This window comes from Rhamphochromis longiceps, linkage group LG15, assembly GCF_057381845.1.
Source record: "Rhamphochromis longiceps isolate RC_006_pf linkage group LG15, R_longiceps_female_GT1.1, whole genome shotgun sequence".
In the NCBI taxonomy this organism is placed as follows: domain Eukaryota; kingdom Metazoa; phylum Chordata; class Actinopteri; order Cichliformes; family Cichlidae; genus Rhamphochromis; species Rhamphochromis longiceps.
The window spans coordinates 17,135,340-17,162,468 of record NC_140571.1 but is presented as its reverse complement, the minus strand read 5'-3'; the positions used below and the strand labels follow the sequence as shown (position 1 = coordinate 17,162,468).

Here is a 27,129-nt window from a genome sequence, read left to right as displayed (position 1 = left end):
GCTTAAAATTTTAGAATTACTGACAAATATTTGAGGCAGAAAGGGATGGGGCAGTGGTTTGTAGGGTTTGGCCTGTTGAGCTGTTGTAGTTGTTGTTGTTGAAGGAAAGCCCAACACCAAGACATTCAGAGATGAGAGCCGAGACATGTAATCTCTCTCTTCTGGGCCTGCTCAGGGACCTCCACCTGGGGGGACATGCCTCACCCAGTAGGCATCCCTGTCAGCTACCAGCTACTTTTAAGCTCTCTCGTCACCAGGACAGACTGGTATAGGTCGTGTCCAAATTCATGGGCTGCATCCTCCTGAGGCTGCATTTGTAGGCCGATTATGCCACAGCAACGCGACGACGGCTGTCCAAATTCGTAGACTCCTCCGAATGCAGCCGAAAAATGCGTCCTCCTTTTCCCAGAATTTGAAGGATGGGTCGGGTGTATCCTTCATGGCCCACCATATCCCAGAACTCATAGCGCGGCCCAGCCAATTCCAGTTTTGAACAATGCGGCTGCTACTAAGTTTTTAATATTACTCTTATTACTCTTTCTGGGTCACAAAATAAACTTTTAACATATTTTCAGGCGAGAATGTAGCTGTGTAAACTTCAAATATCTGCTCAGTTTATGAAGATATCGCATATTTGCAAAAGTGCTCTGACATTTTCGGAGACGTCTGTTATCCGCCAGCTCGATAGCTAGCCGGGAGCTCGAGGGTCACTAGAGCTGCCGAGAACGGCACAACTCCCGGCACATCATTTTCAGATCACCGCAGACTTCCGCTACTCAGGTTAAACGTAATATATAAGTCACTTAGACAACCTAAAAATGTTATTGTTTGGCTTTTTTCAGTGTTTTATTTGTTCATGAGTGAATCAGTTTGGCTGAGATTAAAGTTGTTAGATTAGATTAGATAAAATAAAACTTAATTATCCCTCGGGTGGTTTTCACACAGCTGAATAAACATCAAATAGAAAACTGATTAAACAGAAGTGTGAGACAGTCGAGAATTTACACCAGTGTCCTGTTATATTTTAGATAGCAAAGAGCAGACGGCTGAGTTGATTAAACTCCACCAAGACAGCGGTGACACAAATCTGAAGGTTAGACTGTCCAATTTCACAGCCGTTTACTTCCGGCCTACCCGACCATCTGAGGACCCGGCCCACGTAGACCGTGAGAGCCGGGTCCTCAGGAGGATGCAGCCCATGAATTTGGACACAACTATAGTGTCCACATCACTGCAGTCACAGCACCACTCCGTCTGTTGATCTCCCGCTCCCCTCTCACCTCACCCGTGAGCAAGACCCCGAGATACTTAAACTCCTCCACTTGGAGCAGTAACTCATCCCTGACCTGAAGTGGGCACTCCACCCTTTTCCAGATGAGGACCGTGGCTTCAGACTTGGAGGTGCTGATTCTCATTCCCAGCGCTTTGAACCTCTCAAGTGCGAGCTGGCTTCATCAGGTGGTGTCTTGCCTTGGGCAAGACACCTTACCCTACCGCCTACTGGTGTTGGCCAGAGGGGCCGATGGCGCGATATGGCAGCCTCGCTTCTGTCAGTCTGCCCCAGGGCAGCTGTGGCTACAACCGTAGCTGCCTCCACCAGTGTGTGAATGTGAGAGTGAATGAATAGTGGCATTGTAAAGCGCTTTGGGTGCCTTAAAAAGCGCTATATAAATCCAATCCATTATTATTATCTAGTGCACAACTGACTTCAGCACCTCAAGAGGTGAAGCTCATCTAGGAGCTTCTGCAATGGAAATGTAAAAAATAAAAAATAAATCTGAATGAACTGGTAACTAATAACTTCCTCTAACTTTATGAAGTCAAAAAGTGTCTTTGTTTTCTTTTTGTGTGTCCTTGCTGGCTTAGCCCTTTAAAGCAAGAGGCATTGTGTCTTTGAAGATGAACATCTGTGAAAGAGTTGACATTGTGGAAATCCCTGAGGAAGATTCCCAAAGATGTTTTCTGTTTGCCCCGTTGGTTATGGACCACAATGAGTCACAGAGTATAAATAAAAAAAAGAATTTGCAGCCCTTTGTCTGAACACAATGCTGTAATCACAGAAACACCATCTTAACATATCCAGGGGGTTGCATATTTAAAAACAAATTTCAACAGATGACGAGTGGCTGAACAAACATACAGAAAGAAGAGGTCTCTGCTTTTAGATGAGGAATGATGCACCCGAAATGGGCTTTTAATGCTTAAAATGTCAGAATTTATCAAAAGTAGAACATTAAAAATACAAACAGATGATTCAGTCATTAGGAGTCTGCAGTCTTGCTTTATTGCTAAAAATACTTGCAATGATACCTTTTTGCCTGCTGGTTTGCCAGCAGATTAGCATCTGCCAGGTACAAACTCCACACATGATCACAAGTTATGTACAGCTGACAGATTGTTACCTGAATACTGATGCCAAGTTCCTCACTGGCTTTCAAGAGCTCATAATTCCATGCCAAAAATGATAGAAGTAGCTCTGAAATGACAACAGTACATCCTGCTTTATGCTTTAAGATGTTTTTTGGTTATAGTTGTGATAAAGATGAGTTTCCAGATGGGTCTGGGATGGGCGTGAGGTTCTGGGGGCGCTCCGTCTCTGGGCTGGGACCCGGACCGGGCCTCCGGGGCTTGGGTCCTGGTTGGTGTGTTGCCGGGGTTGTGGGCGGGTGGGTGCATGGGGGCCCAGCCCTGGAGCAGGGTGCCGCCGGTGCATCGAGCCACCTGGGGGGCTCTTCAACTGGTGGGGGAGATTGTCACATCTTGCAGGAGCTTTCCTCTCCTCAGGAGCTCCCTCTGCAGGAGGGGGAGATACAGGAGAGGTGGAGGAAGATCTCAGCCTGGGTGTTTATTGTCTTATGTAGTCTGGAAGATGAGTGGATGGTGGGGTGGGTGCAGTTTTCTCTGTGGTGGGGTTGGGTGGACTGTCCCGGGCTCTGTGGGGCCGGGCGGCGCTGCTGCACTGGGCCCCGGTCTGGATGGGCCTGGGCCCCCTTTCCCTGGCGGGTCGCGGAGTGTGGGGGTGCCTACTGGGGTCAGCGGGGGAGCTGGCCCCAGGGAGGGGTCACTTGCCCCTCCCTTCCTTCCCTCCCCATCTCCAGCTGCCTCCCTCTTCCCGCTCCTCCACAACCACCCACACATGCAGGGTCTTGGAGTAGGGGTATGTCACCAGGGTGCAGAGGAGGCTACCCCCCCCTCTGTCCCCTTCTGGCTGCCTCTGCCTCAATTTTATCCCACAACTTAGACATTCACATTACTCACACTCTCATTACACATACATATAGGATCTTGGGGGTGGGCACGATACACGGAGTCCAAAGTACCATCAGGGTGTACACCCCACCCCTGGCATCGTTGCCCACCTCTCAATTTTAAATACACATAGACATTGAGGGCCAGCAGGAGGGACCATGCGCTTACCTGCTGCTCTCTGGCAGGTAGCTCCATGCCCTCCTGGGTTTTAAATGCACCTTAAAACACACATGCATCAACACTACAATGAGCGGGTGGAGGGAGGTTTGGAGTCTTCTCTCACCCCCATTCTCTGCGACCTGCTGGAGCAGGGGGGCTAGGAGGAGGAGTTGGCCGTCCGACTGCGGTCTGGAGTGTGGAGCCTTCCTGCTGCTGCGGAGTCGGGGTGGTCTGCCTCCCCCCACCGCAGGGAAAAGGGAAACACCACCTGGGTCTGGGTGCAGTTCCCCCCTCCAGGGGCAAGGGTACCTAGACCCGGTTTGTAGAGTACGCTTGGGGAGTGTGATCGTGTGTACAGCGTCTCTTTATGTCTGTCTCCACGTTGGTTGAGTGTGGAGTAAGTGCATATGAGAGCATGAGGGTGGGAATGGATGTTTGTATCTGTGTGTGCCTGTATGTCTGTGTCTATATGTCAGGTTGGGTGTCAGGCGCCACCTCTCTGGGGACATCTTAGGCCCTCCAAGGTTTGGAGGCCTATCTCCCCCTACCACCACTTCCCCTGCCAGTGGCGGACCCCCTCAGACATCGGTGCGTTGGTGCTTCTTTGTGTCCAGGTACACACCGGCTCACTCCTTGGCGGCCGCTTATCGGGGCCTGGAGCCTGGGGCTCGCTCGGGCCACTTCGGAGGTGGGGTGCCCCCGGCCTCTCGGCCTGGGGCTCGGTCACTCAGGCGCAGCTGGCTGCCGGCGGAGCTCACGGGCGCGTCACTGCAACTCCCCCTGGCTTCTGCTCCGCGGCTGCTGAGTGAGCCCTCATCTGGGACTCTCCTCAGCTCTTTCCGGGACAGTGGCGCAGCTGCCCCTCTGTTGGTCTTCCTTGGTCTCTTGTGTTCTGGGGGCCTCTGGATGTCTGGAGTTTTGATCTCCTCCACACCTGCTTCATGCCCTGGAGGACGGGGCTGTGGCCCCCCCACACCCTCTAGCAGATTATTACATGAAGGAACCTTTTAAAAAACAAAAAACAAGCGCGTCCATGCTCACAGGTGTACACACGGGTGATCACACCCACAAACTACACCCTTTTTGGCTCCTACCTCAAAGCACACTGTGTTCTGTTGATCTTATGTGCTGCACAATAATGTTTAACATTTAGTATTTACTGTCATATTCCCATATATCATTGTGATGTTGTTTATTCTATTACTCTTGTTCTCTTCTGCTTGCTTTCTTTTTTCTTTCTCAGCAGGTGACCCAGGTGATTGATATATGCATTTTTTTTTTCTCTGCCCGTTCTGTTGGTTTTTGTCTTTTGCCCTTCTCCCCCGTCCCTCTTCTCAGCTGTTTCTCTTTCCCTCTTTCTTTCTCCCCTTCTTTCCCCCAGTCAAGTCTGTCCCTTATTCAGTAAGTGAAAATAGAGTGAACGATAAAGGGTGAATCGGGTGGACCATTGCGGCAAGGCTGGGATGGTCGGTTTGGTGTGGTGGATCCGTTGGGCATCTTTCTTTGCCTTTGGACGGCAGTTCTGAGGGCGGGGGAGCCAAACGGGACAGGCCAAAAAAAAAAAAAAAAAAAAAAAAGACAATACCAGATATATGACCCTGAAAATTTTTTCATCTAGTAGAACTCTTTCAAACACACTTGTGTCCCTTTGGAGTCATAAATTGAACATAAATTTACAGAAACCATTAATGTCTCCTCTGATTTAAAATAAATAAAACACTACTAGGAGTAACTGTGACAACCACAAAAAAATAAAAAAATAAAATAAATAAAATAAAAAAAAGATGAGTTTCCACTGTTGCCGATGGACTTGTGGGAAGCATGTGGAGTAGCTCTATTTATTTGAAAAGAAGAAGATACACACATAAACACAAAAGTAGCTTATAAAGTGGTGTGGGCTGAGATTTTGGTATAATACATTAACATTTAGCTTATTTAGTTCATTTAGTGTATTTTTATATAGCATTAGCCCTGTGTCTGGCGGGATACATTCGGGTGTATCCGGCCTCCTGCTTTATGGAAGCTAGAATAGACTCCCACTCCCCATGACCTTGAACCGGATAAGCGGAAGAGAATGGGTGGATGGCATTTGCATTTATTATCAAAATAACTTCTAAACAGCAACAACTACAACAGATCAACAGGCCAAACACTACAGGCCTATTGTATCAATTGTGTCAGCTTTTACGCTGTGAGAATCACGTCCTTCCCTTAACCCTGCATGACCAGTTGTTTATGAAGAAAACAGAAAAATCATAACAAAAGCATTTAAAATGTAGATAGAATAGAGATACATTCAATCTGAGTCAAGACACTAATAAAATTTTTCAAATATGTATATAGAACAAATTTCATATATATAATGATGTTTAAGTAAAACACGTGGACCCCGTGAGATACTGTATATACAGGTGCTTCTTTAGACACAGTAATCCAAGGTACTGGATGTCGTGCAAATAAAAAAGAAAGTCTGGAGAACAGTAATACTCCATTGAAGCAAATTGGCAAGATGTCCCAGTATGACGCAGAAAGAGCAGAGATTGGCATTTCCAAAAAAGTCAACACCATTTACTGTAAATCACTTGAAGGGATCTACAGCTGACATACAGCACAGACTGCATTCTGTTGTGAGACAGGCACAGTGAGTCATAACGTACCTGCTTGAAAGATAAAAATGCTAAACGGCCTCTGTTTTGGTTACTGTTGCAAAAAACAGAATAATTATCTTTATTCTGTTTTTTGCAGCACACAAGTCCTATCTCGCTACTATAACATGATGCACAGCATTAAATTTAATTGTAATTTGAATATTTGAAAAGTATGTCGACATCCAGCCAAATAAAAATATATAATAAATTGTGGCACTAGAGCCTAACATGCTACAAACTTTTTCTAATATCATGTAATTTTAATCATTTGCCACATTTCCAAAGCATGTTGTTATCCAATAATGAGGACCGCAAAAACAGCAAATTCTTATAAATAATTGCAATGCTAATTATTGATCAAAGGCTTTCTACATAATGAGGGAAACTGTGATAATGTGAAATAACTGTCCTTTTTCGAAATGGCGAACACAATGTTCCTATTAAATTTACACTGGTGGTACTACAGCCTGAATTCCAAAAAGAGTTGGGATGCTGTATAAAATGCAAAGAAACCCAGAATACAATAATCTGCAAAAACCCATAAACCGATATTTTATTCACAACACGACATGGAAAATATATCACATTTAAACTGAGACATTTTATTATTTCATGAAAAATACTACCACATTTTAAATTTGATGGCAGCAAAGCATCTCAAAAATGTTTGGATGTGTACTACAAGAATCCAAAAACAACATTGCCAATGTTTACCCAAAAAAGTACAAGACTAACGGCTATGAATGTGTGAATATGATGCAAAAATGTTTTCCAAATAAAAAAACGTGGACACCATGTCCTCTCAACTAAAGAGAAGAAAGACCATCTAATTTGTTATCAGTGCTCAGTTCAAGAGCCCGTATCTCTGATGGTATGGGGGTACATTAATGCCTATGAAATTGGAATTGGAAACAGAAAATCAGAATATGCAATCATAAATAACATTTAGGTAGAAAACATGGAGAAAACATTGAACATGAGATGAATGCTCTTGTGCAGTCCTGAGTATCTCAATTATTTCAATAGCACACAATATATTTAATCTTAACATCATATTATTGTAATAATAACTTATATTTGTATATCTATTGAAAAATAGTTCAAATAAACAAAAATACATAAAGAAAATAGGGCTGGAGGGACAGAAACAGCCCCATAGCTGAGGACCATAGCATGTGAGACTGTGTATATGGGTGCAGCAGGTCAGAGAAGTACTAAGGGGCTCGTAACTGAATCATTGGATCATAATTATTATTTCACACTTTATTGCTGCAGCTGTTGATGATTTAATTACAATCCTACTTTTTCCTTCCATGTGCTCATCCAACAGTGCTGGGCATTGCAATTGACAGCACTCTCTTCCAGTTTGTATTTATCATAAAAATTGATAACCCACGCACTTTGATATACTAATTAGTGCTGCGCAGTTGAGATAAACATGCTTATCTCTCTGTGGATGACATTACTTACTCTTATTTATTTACTTTTATCTTTTTTCTTTTGAGGGGGGGGGGGGGGGGGGTTCAGGAAATGAGTTTGGATTATTTTTAAGTACAGTCACGCTTCATATTACATTAGTATACTGTATTTCATTTGCTCCATTTAGATTAACACTGATAATGTATAGTTAACTGATTTATTGATAAAAGTTTACAAGAATAATCTACAGTAATATCATCTAAGACAGTTTAAGGATGTAGTGAAACTTTTCTAGCATTTATCTGGCACTGCAGTGCTCCCCCCCCCCCCCCCCCCCTTCCTCCTTTTCATAAGTGATGCACCAACAACAATGGCAAGAAGGACAAAAAAAATCTCTAATGGTGTCTGCATACTGGGGCTCTTCCAGTATGCCAGTACGCTGCAAGGGGACAAAAGGAGGGCATTTTAATGGTTTAGCAGGCCAATCTTGTAAGGACACGGGGGGGAGGGGAAGGTGGTTCAGTCTGGACAGATCATCTTTTCTAGCTGTAATTACAGCCAAGTCTTCCTTATACCTGGATTTTAATAGTTTTTTCTTCTTCTATAGTTAATCAGTGTCTCTACCTTCCTGCAGCCTGAACACTGTGAACTGTAATGGTGCTCCACACTTCATAACTCAGCTCAGGCCTGTGAGAAACAGTATTAAGGGTGTGGTGAGACAGCAGAAAATTTTGACTTTTGCTATATCTACTTCATCATCTTATTATTCTATAACATAACCCATCCCTCGAGGTAATTTAAATTCAATTTTGGTGCACATACACAGCTTGATGGCTTCTTGCTGTCATGCATGAAGACGGAGAGGCTTCACTGCAGCAGATGCATTATTAAAGCCTGGCCTTATTGTGTTGTCTTCTATTAAAAACAGGTATGCTGTTACTGACCATATTTCTAGGTGACCCTGTTGGGCCATCCTGCTGCAGGACATACAATAAGATTCAAGAAAATTGTAGATGGGGCCCAAAACTGGCGGAGTATACAAGAAATAGAAGAGGCAGATGATCTAGACTGGCTTGACAGAAGGATGAAGGTCAGTGCAGGTGTAAAGCAGCAGGGAAAGCAAACAGGATGTTGCCTGCAGCTGATGTGGTCTCTTGACCTGCTGGTGGGGGAATGGAGGAGGCTTCTCCCAGCCATAAAAAAAAACAATTACTGATTCACTGTTGCAGTGCAGAATAATCCACAGTGTAAGCTCCTTATCTACAGCACAATTTAGTGAAAAAAGGAAGCCCCAGAGCAGATTATTGCTCTTACTCTTGCTATTATTTGTGCAGAGACCAGCTCCTATTTGCATTTATTCCACTGGCATTACAGAAAGGTCTGTTTGTTTGTTTTCTTAAATTTTAGTTTATCAATTGAATCATTAACATTATTTTGTGTATCCCAAATAATAACCCAAGGATATTTTATTGTTTTTATCATTTTTTTTAAAAAAACTAAGAAAACAACACAAGTTATAGTTTTTGGACAGGACTCAGTCAATCTTAATTTCATACTCTTGATCCCTAAAAAGAAAACGAATCACATAAAACACAAACAAGATGAAAAGAAATAAAAAGAAAAACAGAAAAGAAGGAGAGGCATACTAGGAATGAATCGCCTGATTGGTGTATATTTGTAGGCTGCTGTAGCTGGGCCTGAGCATGTGAGAGTTTATGTTTCTTCAGTATGTTCTTAAAATCCACGTGTCTCAGCCATGGCCCGTTTAGCTCTTCTGGCATACAAATACGACTCCAACCACAATTCCCAGAATGCAAATCAGAAAAATAAAGACGCTGTGACGTAGTATACAAGCGAAATCCCTCCTGGATATTGTAGTTTAGAAATAACAACTGCTTACATTTACAACGGTATTCAGACTTTCTGTATAATGCTTTCTTGACTCATCCAGGGGAAATTATATATTTTATAAATACTACCTGTAGTAAAATGCTCCACAAATATTAATTTGCATCTGAGAAATTAAGAAAAACAATCCTATCGACTACACTTCCCAAAAGCCCTCTTGCTTCTGCGCATGTGTGCAGCGGTGTGGCAGCTGCGTGTGTGGAGTGCAGTCACGTGGAGCCCGTAGAGTCCACCTCGGCTCCGTCCAAACAGAACGTGAGCTGTTAGCTGTCCGTGTATAGGAGCGCCGCTCGGTGCTAAGCTGATTCATGTTGTTTTTTTAGCCACCCGTCCGTTTAAACTAGCCTATTTAATCGAAGAATGAGTGATAACGATGACATCGAAGTCGATAGTGACGTAAGTATGGCTGCTTTTTGCTTTTTAAGGATGTTATTCCGCCAGCTGGAAATTTGTTTTAGCTCAACTAGCTCGTCGGCTAAGCGCTAGCTGGCAGTAAGCTGGCTAGCTCTGATCTTCTGAGTAATTTTATCGGGATTCCAGCTAAATGATAAGAAACAGTAGGCTTTCTTGCATCAGCTCATTGTTGACCTGATTAATTATCTTACTTTTCTTCAGCGAAAACAGTGAGATTGTGGAGCTTTACGAAGAATTGTGGCTACAATTGTACTTTTTGTTCTGTTTCTTTGCAGGAAGAATCACCGAGATATCACTCTGTGGTGCGTAATGCTGGATTTGTCCACTGTCGACACAAAAAAATGTGTCTCTGATTATTGCTAAGTTAACTTATTCATCACCACTTTGCTTATTTAATTTTTATTTATTTATTATGGTGTATTAGTCAGATTGCACTATTTGGGTGGTGGGGGCTAGTCATGAGAGAGAATGTGATAGTGCGGTTATCTCGATGATAACACGTGTATGTTTTAAATTTATTTATATATGTGTGTGTGGACGGTATTTTTTGCTTTGCGTGTAGTTGTTCATGCATCTCTGCAAGTGAAGCGATAATCCTCGGCTTCAGTGTATTGCAGGGTATCCCCCATCCTGTGTATACCCGACCATAGGGAGACTGTAACACGAAATCTATATTTAGACCAAAGCTTTATCCCTACAGAGGCTTTTTTTGTGTGTGTGCGCGTGTTTGTTGTTTTTTTCCGGTTAACACAAAGCCTTCTGTGCTCCGTAGCAGCAGGTTAGTGGCCTGAGTCGTCTCCCCCCCTCTTCCACCCCAGGCTTTTTTGCTCCCCTCCGCGGGGATTCCGCTCACAATCAGGTTTGCATATCATACATGTAGGTCATCTTAGTAAAGAGAGCGCGTTTACATTTTGTTCTGCATCCATGATGCAGATGCAGAGGGGGGCGTAACGGGTAGAGAGGCTGCTGCATCTCCTCGGACAGGGCTTGGTGTCAGGAAAGGGTGCAGCGGGATGTTTTCCTGTATTGCAGACGGTGATTAGAGCCATCTTCTCTCTACAGGCAGCGAAAAGGCTGGCAGCCTAAATGAATGACGTATAGCTGCATGCATACAAGCTAGGGGGGAAAAAACACCCTGCACGATTTGGTTGGTGCACACAAAAACACCATGTTTCCCCGCCTGTCAAATAACTAGAATTAAAATGCGGAAGAGCTGTTTAGGAAATATTAGTGTTAACATGTTAACATGAAGTGATATAAAGATTAGAAAATAGCCTTTTTGCTGGTTCCCCCCCAACAGACCTGAGGCAATTCTCTCTTTATTTTTTGATCAATACTGACTTTAATGTTCTGCTTGTGTTGTCTAGTTTATACATGCATACCGAAAATATTTCGTTTTCTGCTGAACAGTAGGAGCATTTTTCTTCTTGCTTAAAATGGGCCTTTCGGGGTTGATTATGCAAGCAAGTCCCATTGGTCTGCTTATGGTTGCCTTACTTACAAGAAGTTTATGCATTTTTCTGTTTCTGGGGGGTGAATTTAAACTAGATTAAACCCCATTAAAAAAAAAAAGAGTAAATATATTTAACACAGTTAATTTTATTTGCAGGAAAACCCCGACTTACTGCTTCAGACAGTTAGAGAAAAGCTAGCTTTAGAGCAAAACCTGGCAAGTTGCTTTTAGAAAAAAATCACCAGTGCTTTGCACAATTATTGAAGTGTTACCTTAGTCGTAATTTTGGATGTTTGTCAGATGGCTTAAAAAAAAAGTGGTCTCAAGTGTATAAAAAAATGTTGCAACATTGGCAGATGTGCTCACAGATGCGTGGAGAAATATCATTATTTTATAAAGGATAAAAAGAAGTTTCCTCCTTCTTGTTTTGCCAAACAGCAGTAATAGAACAGAATGGTGTCTCTTCGTGGTTTAATTATCTACAGACAAGTAAATTTACCACCAAGAATACTTTTGTCAGCTTGTTCAGATGCTCTCAGTTATTTATTTATTTTTTAATTAGATTGTGGCTCGTATTTTCTCAGGATTGCACTTCCCAGATTGCAATTTCTGTTTCCAAAAAGCTAAATTCACCACTTTAGCTGTGCAAACAGAGATAGGAATAAAATGTAATGATGGTTTTGGTGTGGCAGACATTGAATAGTTCTCAAAACTTGAATAGTGATGTGGAAAGTGGGCCTGTTGTCTGTAGATATGTCTTGGAAGGTGAGATAAGAGACTGAACGCTGTCTAGTCATGGAGCAAAGGGGCTGCTAAGCACTTAATGTATGTATGGTATGCAGTGTGTAATGGTTAGAAAATGTACGAGGGGCAAAATATGATTTGTTTTGTAGCTCCAAGAACAGAAATGTATAAACTAATGAACAGTGAAACCAGTCATTGTAAGATCTTAAATATGTCCTAAAGAGGACATTTTTTTTAAATCGTCAACTTTGCTTCACTTGCTGGCGAATCTGTTTTAGTGGCGTTTCCATGGTTACTGGTGGAAAAAGTTTTGACAGCAGCGTAGGCTTTCGTGCGGGGAAGGTGAGTTGGTCAAGGAATGGCCAGGAAGCAGCAGCTAGGCACCTGGTGGTGTTATGTAATGTCTCATGATCAGGTATGAATAGAACGGAGGAGAAGCTCAGCTGGCGTAGGCCGCCAGCAGAACGTATCAGCTTTACAGTGAAGTGATAATGGTTGCAAGCAGGTAATAGGACACCTGCTTTTTGTGGAGCCTGATGTGCTCAACAAGGTAGCTTGACGATGCAGATACTGCTGTGTTTATAGCAGCTGTTTAGTGTTGGCGACCTAGTTAAATGTAATTATGTGCATGATGTAACCTTTAAAGTGGATTCACTTGGAATTAAAATTTCCTACACAAGTCAGAAATAAAGAAAACATTGCTGCAGTCCTGGCTCTCTGAAGGAACAGACTTGTTGAAAGGTATGTCAGGTTACGTGACAGTACATACGTGGAGATCTTGTGGCTATTTTATGTAAAGGGTGTGGTGTCTGTCCTTTAATCTGCTCTCAGAAAGAGGCATGATTCCTTATTTTTCTTTCGGTACTATGGGGTCACATCTTGATATTTGGGGGCAATTATATTGTTTAATTTTCCCAAAACAAGGTTTTCTGTCAGCTTATTTTCACTCTTTTTTTTGCCTTCAAAAGAAACAACAAGAACAAACAGAATTTGAGATGTTTTCTTTTCCCAAAGACACATTTAACAGTAGTAAAAAGTACCCTCACTGGTACTCAGATTAATAAAATTTTGTAATGTAAAAAAGCAGTTTCATATTAACCGCTAATCGTTATTAGATTAGTGTTCAATATAAATTATAATTATGTAGGTTAGAGCATGTATAGTGCAGACAGCTGGGTCATTTCATATAAATCTAAATAACTGCGTTTCCTCTAGACCTTCTCAGATACAGTTGTTTTGTTTTTTTGCTTTCGGGCTTGTAAAAATATTAAATTATATAAAATATTCATAGGATGAAGGTAAAATCTTGCCTCAATTAAACAGACTGAAGTTGGTGTACCACTAAAAATCATTTACCTCTGAGGTCATGAGGTGGGTGGTATTAAATAAATCAAATTTTTCATGAAATGACTAACCTTATCTTTACTAATGTGATATTTACTGTCCGAACAGAACCACTTTTCCCTTAAAAAAAAGTACTTACATTTTATACTTATAAGTCACTACTGCAGACCTTGAAACTGTTTTAAACTGCAGTGGTTTTAAATGTCTTTATGTACCCTGTCTCCTCTTTAACTGGTGCAATGAAACTTTGCATGAACATTTAACATTTATATGCTTTTAAAACATTTATTATAAATTCAAATTCTGATGGTTTTTGTAAATATTCAACATCCTCTTGAGAGTGCGACTTACATTGCCAAAGAGTAACTTAAAGGCACTAAAATATATATCTGTGGTGGAACTTTGTTCAAATCAGCACTTAATAGTGAACGAAGACTTTGAAGAAGCGTGAAAGGCCTGTCAAAATCCGCCTGTGAAGCTTATTTTTGCTAATTTTAAACGAATGGAAAGAAATGAGGAAACAAAAGCAGCTTTATGGAATTATTGGATTGGAGTTTATTGTGAGGTTTAACTAGGGCTGGCTGATATGGGAAAGAAAGTCATAAAACAATAATTTCTTTCTTATCAGTCTGAAATATAAATCGTGCTGTAAATGGACTCACAATTTCGGTCAAGCTTAGAGGTTCTTTTTCATACCAAGATATACAACCAAGAACACAAACACAAATGGAAAACTGAAATCTTTGGTCTGTTCCAAATAAGTATAACCTAGATATTAATCCGATATTAAAAAAAATGATATATATATTTTTTTTAATATAGATTCAGACTGTCTGTACAAATTCAAGAACCTTTCAAATGCAGGCAAAGGAGAACATTCAGATAGTTTAGGGCCACTTGTGCTCCAAGGCACAAGCGAACAGTTATGTCTATAACGTCTGTTCCCTGAAGCAGAGGAACGGGTTGTATTCCCCTGAACAGCTACCCTGAGGTACCCCTGAGCAAGGTACCGTCCCTACACACTGCTCCCCGGGCGCCCAATGGCTGCCCACTGCTTCACTGAGTGAATGGGTTAAATGCAGAGAGGAATTTCCCCACGGGGATCAGTAAAGTACACTTTCTTTTTCGAATAAGAAGCAAAGTGCCGTCTCAACAAAGTGGGCAGTGACGCTCATATGGATCAGATGTGCAACTTGACCACAAAGCCAGTGTGGTGGCGAAGAATGACACAGCTGTCCAGCCGTCGCTCTACAGTCCATGTACAGCTTTGAAAGTACGAGAAATGTTAATGGTCAGTTCCTTTAATTCAACATTATCGACTGTGCTTACTGGCATCGTGTCTTGTTATCGGACAGTTCCATTCAGCAAAGTTCTCGTAGCTTGAGTCTTGTGCCGCGAGTCGTCGTTAAACTTTTTATTTTGTTTTATCTCAATCACACTCACTTGTACTGCTGCAGCCCAAACACTAGCATATGTGGTGCTACTGGCTACACCTCCTATGTCAGCCTATGCTGACGTGGCTCTGTGTTCTCATTATCATTGGTCTTTTGTCTTATCTGTCAAAACATGCTGGAATAAGGTTTGTCAGCTTTATGGTGACCATATCTTATATTTATATTGAGCAAAACTTTATTCATGGGCATTTCTTTTGTCATTTTTATCGTCCAGCTCTGAGTTTAGCCAAATAAACTGTACATTTACAAAAGGGAAAGTAAACCTAATGGCCAGCGTTGATTGGTAACTGTATTTAAAGCAGTTCCAGTGTTTTAAATAGCTTGTCTGTAAGTCACCACTTGCTTTTAACAAGCAGGAATTCTATAATAAATGAATGCTAACATACTCTGGGCTTTACTCCTGTTAATATACTGAACATAATAGTCTTCCCCTCATTGTCGTTGAACAAGAAAGTCAACCACGTGCACTTTCTGTATCTATTGTCTCGTCGCTGAAGCATCCATAGATACAGCCACCAGACTGGTAATTGCACATGCCATCAATAGCAGTCATGTTTGTTCATGCAAGGATTAATGGAGGGAGTGCTTGGCACAATGAGGCACATGGTCCTGGTGGTTTTTTCTCCTTTCTGGTTGGTCTCTGTTTTATGCAACACACTGTAGGAGCAGCTGCCACTGAGTCACATGATATGCATTGTGGGTAGCTTTAAGGGTATATATGTGGGGTTTTGTTTGGGTTTTTTTTTTTTTTTAAATTAAAGTTTCAGTTTCAGTGACACTCAGGGTGTCTAGGATGTGTTCATGCTCTGCAGCATTTATCTTCTTGCTAAGACCTTCAGCAGGATGTTTACTTGCTTAAAGTATTACTTGAGTCACGCTTTACGCCCACCGAGATCACAGCGAAAGGCTTGTCTTAACCTGCTCTTCATCTCACTCGTGGCCACTTTGGCTTTTGTTGTAATCCATGGACAAAATGAGTCAGATGACACAAGGTCACCTGACTTCTGTCTCCTCTTCTCTTTGCCTGAAACTGTGGCGTGACCACAAATATTGTTCTGTTTTCATTGCTAATATTTTAGTCACATCTCGTGCTTTGCTGAAGCTGTGTGATGGTGGATGTACAGATGATTTTGGAGGCTCTTATTGGGAGTTGGGCTCAGCCTGGTGACAGCATGGATTAGTCAGGAGTCAGATTTGATTGGAGGCTGTAATTGTTTGGCCTAAAAACAGGCCGAACTACATGCTGATCAGTGCTCTGGTCATGTGCTAATGGCAGCTGTTTTATGCCTCGAGTTTAATAATTGGAGTTCAGATGTGTGGTTTTGAATTAACAGCTAGTTATGTGCCTGTTTTTAGTTGGTGTTTGTTAATAGTGTTGGGTTGTTATAGTTAAGCTAGTTATTTGATTTGACAAAAGACATGAAAAATGTTGTATTTTAGTTCATACAACAGCCTAAAATTAACCTCAAATTTACGGTGAAAAGCCGAACCCCATAAAGGTTGGAGAGCAAAACAACCTCTGTTCATGACTGCTGAACTGTTTACTTTCTCATCAGGGAGTTAGCTGACACTATTATTTGTCATCATGTTTGCAGTGACTAGTTTTCATGTTCAAATTTAGCGATTTCTCCGTATTTTGGTCTATTTTAGACAATAGAGTTTTGCAGCAAATGAAGAGGGAGCTGGAAGTAGCATTTCATTGTTAGCATGTTAAGATGTAATAATGCATCTACAGTGCTTGGCAAATTTATTAGACCACTATCCAATGTAAGGTTTATGTCACACTAGATTAACACTATTGGTGATGACCAAAATAATTTTTCACGTTTCTGTGATTGTTAATCCACCAATATGCACTTTATGCTCTTTAATTTGCAAAATTTAAAGTTATTTATTTAGATTTCTATGGTTGACTGATGTTCTTAAATTCGGACTTCTCAGATGAGTACAGTGTGCCGGCATAAATGCAGGTATTAAAAAACACAAATGCAGTTTTTCTAATAAATACCAATATAATTTTTTAGATTTAAACAAGTTTTGGACTATTTCTAAAATATTAGCTTGATTGTTTTTATGACTATTGGTCTAATAAATTTAAGCATTTTGTGTTTAAATATGTTATATCTTCCTTATGTTTAGTTAAAAAGAAAAGTTTTCTCACCTTTGGTCATATTTAAATTTGGGTAAAATATCAGAGTAATGACGGTCTACACTAAGATCTGGCCTTCTATGTAGAATCTGTCATATCGGCTGCTGATATTGAAATCCGTTGAGGACTGTGAGGTTAAACCTTTTATCTTGTGGATTACAGAGCGATAATATTTGCATGAGTTTCAGTGAACTGCAGTCCCTGTTTTAATATGAATTTCTTTAAAATGACAAGATAAGTGTGTTGATATTAAAAAAGAAGAAAGGAGGGTTATGTTTCACAAATTTTGAAGTTGGTGAAAAGGAAAGGATTTACATCTTTAATAGTAAAATGAATTTTTACAGGTTGAGGCTGTTGAGCAGTTTAAAGATGGCCTTAAAAATGTGTGACTATCATTCTCAGTGTTTTATTATAGATTGAAGACAAACTAATTTTGATGCCTTACTGGGGATATTAACTACATCTTAAATGAGTCCTCCTCCTCTGTAATGGTTGGTTAATAATAATGATGGCTGCACTGAATTAAAAGCACAAAGCAGTGTTTTACTGCAGAGTGCGACTTGGCAGCAGAGCGGCTTGTGAACGTTTGACTGGGACGGCTGGACACCCGCTGTCCCTCTACCCACGCTGCTCTGCTGCCTGGCTTAAGGCCCTGTGACTCTTGTCATTGCAGGCAGACAAACGGGCACACCACAATGCGCTGGAGCGCAAGCGTAGGGACCACATCAAAGACAGCTTTCACAGCCTCCGAGACTCGGTACCCTCCCTGCAGGGAGAAAAGGTTGGTAACACTCAGCCTGTAAGTCTGCCTACCACACAAATGCCAACTACACACTCATGTATGAAAAATATTTGAATTTGAATGAATTGTTATTGTGTCATGTCTATGCTAAAATGTGAATTTTACTGTTTATGATGTTTAGAAAACAGCATGTAGATGTTCAGAGATGCAGATGTTTTGTTGCTTCATGTGGAGGGCATTGATTGGGCAGCTGATTAGTGGAGGGTAAATGGTAGAAGGGTGCAGACTGGCAACAGGAAGGCAGTGATGCAGTCTAAGTACTTGGAGCAGCATTGGGAAGTTATTATGAGGACATTTTGTTGCTCTCTTCCTGTTTTGACATCATTGACGTAGAGAATTTTTAGAGTGGGTTCAGCAACTGGCTGCACAAGGGTTTTATTTCAGTTCAGGAAACACACAGTGCAAAATGGCTTGATAAGACGCTCGGCTATAGTTATCTCAGTCCGAATCACCACATGGACATCGCTGTTTAGCTATCGATTACAGTGGGGCAAAAAAGTATTTAGTCAGCCACCGATTGTGCAAGTTCCCCCACCTAAAATGATGACAGAGGTCAGTAATTTGCACCAGAGGTACACTTCAACTGTGAGAGACAGAATGTGAAAAAAAAATCCATGAATCCACATGGTAGGATTTGTAAAGAATTTATTCGTAAATCAGGGTGGAAAATAAGTATTTGGTCAATAACAAAAATACAACTCAATACTTTGTAACATAACCTTTGTTGGCAATAACAGAGGTCAAACGTTTACTATAGGTCTTTACCAGGTTTGCACACACAGTAGCTGGTATTTTGGCCCATTCCTCCATGCAGATCTTCTCGAGAGCAGTGATGTTTTGGGGCTGTCGCCGAGCACCACGGACTTTCAACTCCCGCCACAGATTTTCTATGGGGTTGAGGTCTGGAGACTGGCTAGGCCACTCCAGGACTTTCAAATGCTTCTTACGGAGCCACTCCTTTGTTGCCCGGGCGGTGTGTTTTGGATCATTGTCATGTTGGAAGACCCAGCCTCGTTTCATCTTCAAAGTTCTCACTGATGGAAGGAGGTTTTGGCTCAAAATCTCACGATACATGGCCCCATTCATTCTGTCCTTAACACGGATCAGTCGTCCTGTCCCCTTGGCAGAAAAACAGCCCCATAGCATGATGTTTCCACCCCCATGCTTCACAGTAGGTATGGTGTTCTTGGGATGCAACTCAGTATTCTTCTTCCTCCAAACAGGACGAGTTGAGTTTACCAAAAAGTTCTACTTTGGTTTCATCTGACCACATGACATTCTCCCAATCCTCTGCTGTATCATCCATGTGCTCTCTGGCAAACTTCAGACGGGCCTGGACATGCACTGGCTTCAGCAGCGGAACACGTCTGGCACTGCGGGATTTGATTCCCTGCCGTTGTAGTGTGTTACTGATGGTGACCTTTGTTACTTTGGTCCCAGCTCTCTGCAGGTCATTCACCAGGTCCCCCCGTGTGGTCCTGGGATCTTTACTCACCGTTCTCATGATCATTTTGACCCCACGGGATGAGATCTTGCGTGGAGCCCCAGATCGAGGGAGATTATCAGTGGTCTTGTATGTCTTCCATTTTCTGATGATTGCTCCCACAGTTGATTTTTTCACACCAAGCTGCTTGCCTATTGTAGATTCACTCTTCCCAGTCTGGTGCAGGTCTACAATACTTTTCCTGGTGTCCTTCGAAAGCTCTTTGGTCTTGGCCATGGCGGAGTTTGGAGTCTGACTGTTTGAGGCTGTGGACAGGTGTCTTTTATACAGATGATGAGTTCAAACAGGTGCCATTCATACAGGTAACGAGTGGGGGACAGAAAAGCTTCTTACAGAAGACGTTACAGGTCTGTGGGAGCCAGAGATTTTCCTTGTTTGAGGTGACCAAATACTTATTTTCCACCCTAATTTACGAATAAATTCTTTACAAATCCTACCATGTGGATTCATGGATTTTTTTTTTCACATTCTGTCTCTCACAGTTGAAGTGTACCTCTGGTGCAAATTACTGACCTCTGTCATCATTTTAAGTGGGGGAACGTGCACAATCGGTGGCTGACTAAATACTTTTTTGCCCCACTGTAAAACAACAAAACAAGTTATGGCTGGGTATCAAATCAGTGTACTTTTGTGCTTCTGAGTCTGTGTTTCAAAGATTACCAAGTGGCAGTCTGTTGTGGTTTGGGCAGGTTCACAGTCTTTGGTCACAGTTCCCAATAATAAACATTTTGCCAATTTTTAGACCTTAAACTTGCATTAACGTAAAAAATAGGAATATGGACTTCCCCTGTTCAGTTACGGATTGGGAGTTGTGAACCTTCTTTGAGATGAGTGTGGCTGATCGAGCCACACTAGCATAAATGGTTATGAGGCTGTTTATGGCAGCGGTCCCCGGGCCTCGGACCGGTACCGGTCCGTGTGTCATTTGGTACCGGGCCGCGAGAGTTGAGGCTCAGGTGTGAAATGTATGGTTTTCAAGGTTTTTATCGGTTTTCAGCGTTATTTTGTTATCGTTTTTATCGTTAACTCGGTTTTCCTGAGTCTTTTCACGTGTGTTATGAATAAATCTTTTTTTTTTCGGTACCGGTACTAGTTTTATTTTGTTGTATTTATACGCGACACCTTAAAGGCTGGTCCGTGGCGCAAAAGTCGGGGACCGCTGGTTTATGGCATATCACTTGCACCAATGTGCTGATCATAAACAGGCAGATTAACCAGAAGGCTTAACTCTTTAAATATGGGACGAATTACAAAATAAACAAACCTTTTTAATGATTGAGCATCTTTTTCACGTTCCTAGTGGTTCTGGCCTTCTAGTGTTAAACAGAAGATTGCAGTGGTTTGACTGTAATTCTGATCTTTTTTCTGTTTTTTGTTGGTATTTTGGCTTGAGTAGTGTTTGGTTTTTTCTTACCCAACAGCTCCCCTTCCCCTGCACTAATGGCCGTAATGTATGTCGTAAACAAGCAGAGTAAAAAAATGTGATAGATTGCATCTTGGAAAATTCTTTCAAGCAGTGTTTTGATCAAGATAATGAACACTAGTATGTTGGCTGCTTTAGAATATGTGGACGTGTTAAATAGTTGAGCGTTGGAAAGTGCATTCAGTGCAAGCATGTTGAGCCTATAATCTAGAAGGAAGGAAGGCTGGTGGTGCCACACTTATTGTTTCCTGACTGTTAGACTTGATCCTCAGTCTAAATTCTAATTTTCCATTGATTAACTGCTTTTTGGGAAAGAAGAAACACGTCTGTTCCTTAAATGTCAGTCCGCTTCTGCCTTTGAGTTGAAGTAAGGTTTAAAGCCTTCTGAGTTTCTTGGGGTGAGCTGTAATTCAGCAGTAGAGCTGCTAAAGCGCTACCCAAGAGCAGCTTTACTGCCATCAGACTTGGAGATATTTGGGTTGTGTTTCTGCCCAAATGTGTTTTGTTGCAGGGTAAGGAGCTGAAATCAACTCGTATCCCCTTTAACGCAGTGTTTAACCTGCAAAGGCATTAAAGCGGTTATGAAATTAGTAGTTGGGGACATCCATATCATCTGTAGGATATATCTGATGGACATTTTTTGCCTCCTCTGGCAGCAACACATCTGTGGATGGGGTGAAGGTCCAGTTAGCAGTGTTAACCTTCTGAGGCAGAGGAAAATGTCCACATATATTTATCCATACTACTTGGCTTACCTTTATCAATAAGAGTAATGTAGAGTTTAAATGTTTGCATTAAATTTATGCTGTGGGTACGTTGTAACTGCAAAATCCTATGAAACCTCGTGACCAGACATGCATCGCCCTACAAAGGTAACTGCATTTCATTGCAATGACTGCGATTGGTGCCGTTTCCATCTGTGCATTTCTGACGAGCACTTCTTGTGCCTCTATCTGCCAAACTGACGGGAAGAGAGCAGCTCAACTTGAAGAGATAAGTTCCACTCACAAGTGCTATTCGAGTAGCAAAATTGCAGTGCAGATATGCCAACTCGAATAAACTACATAGTGGCCTCAGTATAGACAGTTAAATAAAGCTTAAATCCCAAATATACTTAAATTTATTTCCAGTGGCGTGTTCTTTGCAACGCATGACCTTAATTGAAGTTTTGTAAACGTGCCATTGCTAGCCATGTGAAATTAACTTATTGCCAATTTTGGATGTGTGGCAATAAAAGATCAACTGAATAAGGCCTTGGGCTTAGAGTGGTTAGTGACCACCTGGTAACTGCCTGTTGTGAAGGATACATAATCCCCAACTGGTTGCTGGAGGTTTGATTGCAGTTGCTAGGAAAATAATTGCTAAAGACACAGGCACGCAGGCCTACAGACCGGCCAGTGACTCACCTGTTGCTAGGTTGTTCCCTGACCATTTGGCCTTGTGATTGCTTTGATCGCTAGCATATTGCTGCAGTTGTTTGAATGGAAGTGATGGAGTTGTCTACAAATATGGTCCAGCTACTCTCCGAGCTGTTGCGTCACAAGCAGGAAACAGATCATTGGCATTCAATGAAAATCATGTTTGCTTCAGCTCTGCAGCACAGCTTTTACTTCTAAGGGAAGCGTTCTCATTTCCAGTGAGTGTAGCACTTTCTCCAGTTGTCCTGAGCTACTGGTTAGCGAGTGTTTGCACAAGAAAAACCTGCAGGCAACTTTGGTTCGGCACCTTCTTTGACACTCATACACATCTGGCACTTTTCACTTTTCCCTAGAAACGGGGGATTGTATCACATTCTCTATGGTGGACACCTCTTGCTGTCACTGTCACTTTAATTTAAATTAGACTTGTTTTTCTTAAACAGAAGGTAAGTTGGAGCCTTTAAATGATTTTTTTTTAAAATCAGTGATACCCAGCCATAATTTGTACAGGTCAAGTAGCTGACAGACACCAGGTAGGCATGATGGCAAAGCTGTAATCTGAGCTGGTTGCTGCTGCAGTGTTTGTTGTCTGCTGTAATCGAGGAGAGGCCTCTGACCGTAACTTGTCAGGGGTATGACAAAGCTTATGCATGTCAGACTGAAGTGCTAGCAGATTTCAGGGGGTTAAAAGAAGGCAAGCTAGGTAGAGAAATGCACTGCTGTCTCAGATACCCTGTAGTGTCCTGCAGTGGTTTGAGTCTGCAGTGTGCTGCTCTCTGGGGCCAGTCTGCGTAGCATCATGGCAGGGGTTAGAGTTACTGTGTTAGAAATGTGATAAAGACTCTGTATACTTGCGTCATTGCTTCAATTTTTGCATGTGTCACTAACAGCAGTCTACCAAACAGGCGTCTCGAGCTCAAATCCTAGACAAAGCCACAGAGTACATTCAGTACATGAGGCGGAAAAACCACACACACCAGCAGGACATCGACGACCTGAAGAGGCAGAACGCACTGCTTGAGCAACAAGGTAACACTTCTTATCGGGGAGAGGCGGGCTGATTAATGCTGGTTTGGGTCGGCTGTGAGGTTTTCCACCTGATAGGTGCAAGCGTGGACGGCCGAACAATAAATGTTTGTTTGAATGTTTTGGCGATAAAGGAGTGTGTGTGTGTGAATAGTTTCAGAACACACTGCTCTTTACGCATAAACAGATTTTTTTTTTTTTTTTTTTTTTAGAAAAAGAACAAGTCTGCCCCCTTTTCTGTTCTAAATTTACTATAGGATCATCTGCAACTACATGGGGGAAATACAACATTTTATCATTATGTTTGAGCGTTTAATAACATGCCTCCTTGTACCTCCATGTAATCACCTAAAAGAGAATGGCCCCTCTAACGTCTCTCCCTCATGTTTCTAAAGTTTATGTATGAGATGTGCTTGTCTATTTTTACGTCCAGGGCCGAGGTTGCTCTAAGGCTAATATTTCCACGCTTCTCAGTAACCAGGTTACAATCGGCTTTCTTCAGTAAGCTCATAACAGTCATGTAAACGAAGATGGTGGTTACTAAAACCAGAGTGAAGGATTAGACAAACCTGGCAAAGCTCAGAATGATGGAAACAAGATTGATTTTCGACATAAAAAGCAAAAGGACCTACAAATGTGCATTTCGTACCAAGCATTACTGGAGAATCCAAGAGACAAAAATGGTTTTAACTGTTGAGCACAGGAAGCTTTCTCAGAGACTTTGGAGAGACAAAGGTCTAAATATTGTCATTGTTTAGACCTTGAGCAAATTTGGACCATCATGTTCTGCTCTCTGATGTACCTAAAATCCTCCAAAACTCAATGAAAGGTGTAGCTTAGACATGGTGCATTAATATACTCTTGTGCAAAATGAGGATGTTTTCCATATGTATATGAATCACGTTTGTTTCTTAAAGTCTTAAACCCTCCTGATAACTGAGCCGAAAATGGTTGCATTTGCTTTATTTTACACTATAATACAATAAGTCACCATCTTTTAACAAAGTATAATACGCTTCATTGAGCAGAGTTAAGTGTAGGATACAGAAAATCCTGAGTGCAGTGTTCCCACATAAGGATGCATGGTCTCAGGAGGCTAAAATTTTGTGAGACCCCTGCGTCATCACTCTGATTTTTTCCCTTCCCCCCTTTTAAGCATTAGATTGCACAAAAATGCCAGCTGTAGCAAAACTGATAGAAATAAGATAATATATGTAAAATTAAGGGGTTTTTTTGTTTGTTTGTTTGTTTGTAGGCTCAATAAACAGTCCAGTTTCAGGCTTTGAAGCAGTTTGATTGAGCTCATGTGACATTGTGGGCGACAAACAACCCAATTTAATGTTGAGTGGGCCGGCCCAAAGAAGCTGCCCTTTCTGTCGGTCTAAAGAAGTTTAACTACAGAAATTGGTGCTGTAACTTTTTTGTCATTTAATAGTTGATTTACTACTTTTTTTACTTTGGTGTAGTATGAATAGCCACGGGAGAGCTATTTGCCAATAAGAGAAGTTGTTAAACTCATGAAACTGCAGGTAAGAGTCCAAAGTAAATGCCCTCCTTCACAATTTCTAATGCCATCCAGATTGGTATCTTTGCTGGGGCGATTCTGGCCCCAGGATTCAGATTCACTCTTAAGTTTGACTGTTTGAAATCTGTTTAATTACTTCAAGATCTCGCGCTGAAAGTAATCTGTTAGTGCTTTGAATGCATCCTAATCAGGTTTCTGTCCAGCTTATAAAAGCAGAGAATTATGATCAGCAGTGTTTCCTCAGACCAATCGTTTCTTCAGTAAATTTGAGTTCTCTGTTCCTTTGTGTCCACGCAGTCCGCGCTCTGGAGAAAGTGAAGGGCTCAGCTCAGCTCCAGGCCAACTATTCCTCGTCTGACAGCAGCCTGTACACCAACCCCAAAGGCAGCGCCGTGTCGGCTTTTGACGGCGGCTCCGACTCCAGCTCGGAGTCGGAGGCAGAAGAGCCACCCACCAGGAAGAAGGTGCGCGTGGAGGCAAGCTAGAGAGCCGAGCGTCTTAAAACGAAAAAATAAAAAAAGGAAAAAAAATAGGTGCGGTCGAGGCAGCAGAGCACAGCGGAGGGCGAGAGGGGAGACGGCCTTCAAAGCTCTCGAGGCTCACCGACCTCTCCTACCTTCATGCCAACGACCACCTCGGCCTCCCTCGTCATCCTCTCTCCTCCATCTCTGGATGGGCTCGCACTGGAGACTCGTCGCCATCAAATCTCCTCACAACAGCCGCCACAATCGTCTCTCTCCAGCCAGTCTCCACCCACGGGAGAGAGGTTGTAAGCAGGGTGAAAGACAACTGCTTCAATCCACCTAGAGAGCTTCAGGTTCCCCTCCTCCTCCACCCCTCTTTCTCTGTTGATTTTTGTTCTCCATCATTGGTATCCTCCCCTTCTTTAGCAACATCAATCCAAATCCTAAAAAGAGGCAGCTTGGCTATGTAAGGACTCGAGGCTCTTTTGTGTGTGTGTGTGTACCCTCAGTAAAGCTCCTCCTCCTCCCCCAAGTTATCTTTTTTCCCTTTGGGAGGAAGGATGAGCCAGGTGTACTCTTTCAAGCACTGCTATGTTATGTATTTTTTTTGTTTTTGTTTAGAATTTACACACACACCTAGATTAAAAAAAAAAAGTTTTGGAAAGATTTACCTTTTTAAAAATGAATAAAACATTTGTAGCTTTCTTTTTTTTTCCAGTAAAGAATGTGAAGATGCTCGGAGCAAATGTTAAAAGTGATAACCCACCTCAGCCCCACTGGATTGCAGACGTTTCCTGCAGCACACACTTGTCAACACAAGATGATTAAAAAAAGAAAAGAGAGAGAGAAACCTGTTCTGTTGAAATTGATGTTTTGAAGGAGAATATTCCTGAACTTATATCGTATTTTGTCCTTTAGCTTGAAGTAGTGGATGACTTTAGGTGGCTGAATACATTAGGCATCTCGTTTTATATATTTCAAAAAAGCATTAATTGGATGTTTTCAAGTTCAAACAGTATGTTATGCATTTCTTTAGTGATCACACAAGTCATGAGATGATGCTGATTTTGTCACATGTAGTTTTCTTCAAGGTTATGAACTAGGTTTTGAATCTGAAAAAGTAGCCCCCGTCTCCTGCAGTACAGGGAAGCAAAAGAAGTCCATGTCAGTGTGTTGTGCTTTACACAGTAAAAATCAATGTTGCTGAATCCCCCCCCCCTCCAAGGAAAAAAAAAAAAAGGAAGCATTTTCGTGTCTAGGAAATGTGTGTGTATGTATATTGTTTCCATTTAATTTCTATTTAGAAGGATATTATTAGTGTAGTAGGTCTTTGTCCAGTTCCATTCCATGGAAATTACAAGTATGTTGTACATACTGCCAACAATTGTCTTGCAAGTTGAGGCCTACCTTTACTATGAGACTATAAAATAAACTATTTTATCCTTTAGCTGTCTGTCTGTGGTCACTGATCAGCATTTCCTTCGGTGTGTGAAAGTGCTAAAATATTGGACTCTGCTCAATTTCTTTTTTCTTTTTTTTAAGAATGGCTTCTTGACAGCTGCCTTTCCAATGAGACCATTTAGGACGAGACCTTATCAAACAGTAGATTGATCAACTGAAATGCTAAATGTCAACTGTTTAGCTGCTATTTGAGGCACTAAACATCGAAAAACTCAAAGGCTTTTCTTTTCAAAAAAATGTGCACAAAATGTTAAAGAAATCTACAATAAATCATACACGGGGACCCAGAATTGATCTACTGACTCCCCTGATGAAGGCTTGTGTGCCAAAATATGTTGGAAGGTTTTTGTTTTTTAAGTTAAACATGACAGTGCCATAAGAATAAAAACATTTGAAATTTTCAACTGAAAAGAAAGAGCCTTGGAACTTCTTTCCTCCTCCACCTGTTGAATTTCCTCAATTTTTTAAGGACTCACTGCACACATATACGGCACATTTCCAGCTCTTTGGGATTCACTTGTTGGCCCAAAGCTATGCCTCTAAATCAAATTTAAGACCAAACTGG

General features: G+C 41.7%; 1 protein-coding gene across 8 annotated transcripts; it reads left to right on the top strand.

Moving 5' to 3' along the window:
- Window positions 1-9,595: 9,595 nt before the first annotated feature.
- On the top strand, window positions 9,596-26,550 carry max (myc associated factor X). 8 transcript variants are annotated; one of them, XM_085382660.1, is made up of 5 exons: window positions 9,596-9,779; window positions 10,073-10,099; window positions 17,615-17,740; window positions 22,994-23,117; window positions 24,937-26,550. In XM_085382660.1, the coding sequence occupies exons 1-5, from the start codon at window positions 9,744-9,746 to the stop codon at window positions 25,122-25,124; spliced, it is 501 nt and encodes a 166-aa protein (XP_085238786.1). In that variant the 5' UTR covers window positions 9,596-9,743; the 3' UTR covers window positions 25,125-26,550. The 8 variants fall into 8 exon arrangements, with proteins under 8 accessions (XP_085238786.1, XP_085238785.1, XP_085238790.1 ...); XM_085382659.1 differs by having other exon boundaries at window positions 22,979-23,117; XM_085382663.1 differs by having other exon boundaries at window positions 9,599-9,779; window positions 17,615-17,722.
- The last annotated feature ends 579 nt before the right edge of the window (window positions 26,551-27,129 follow it).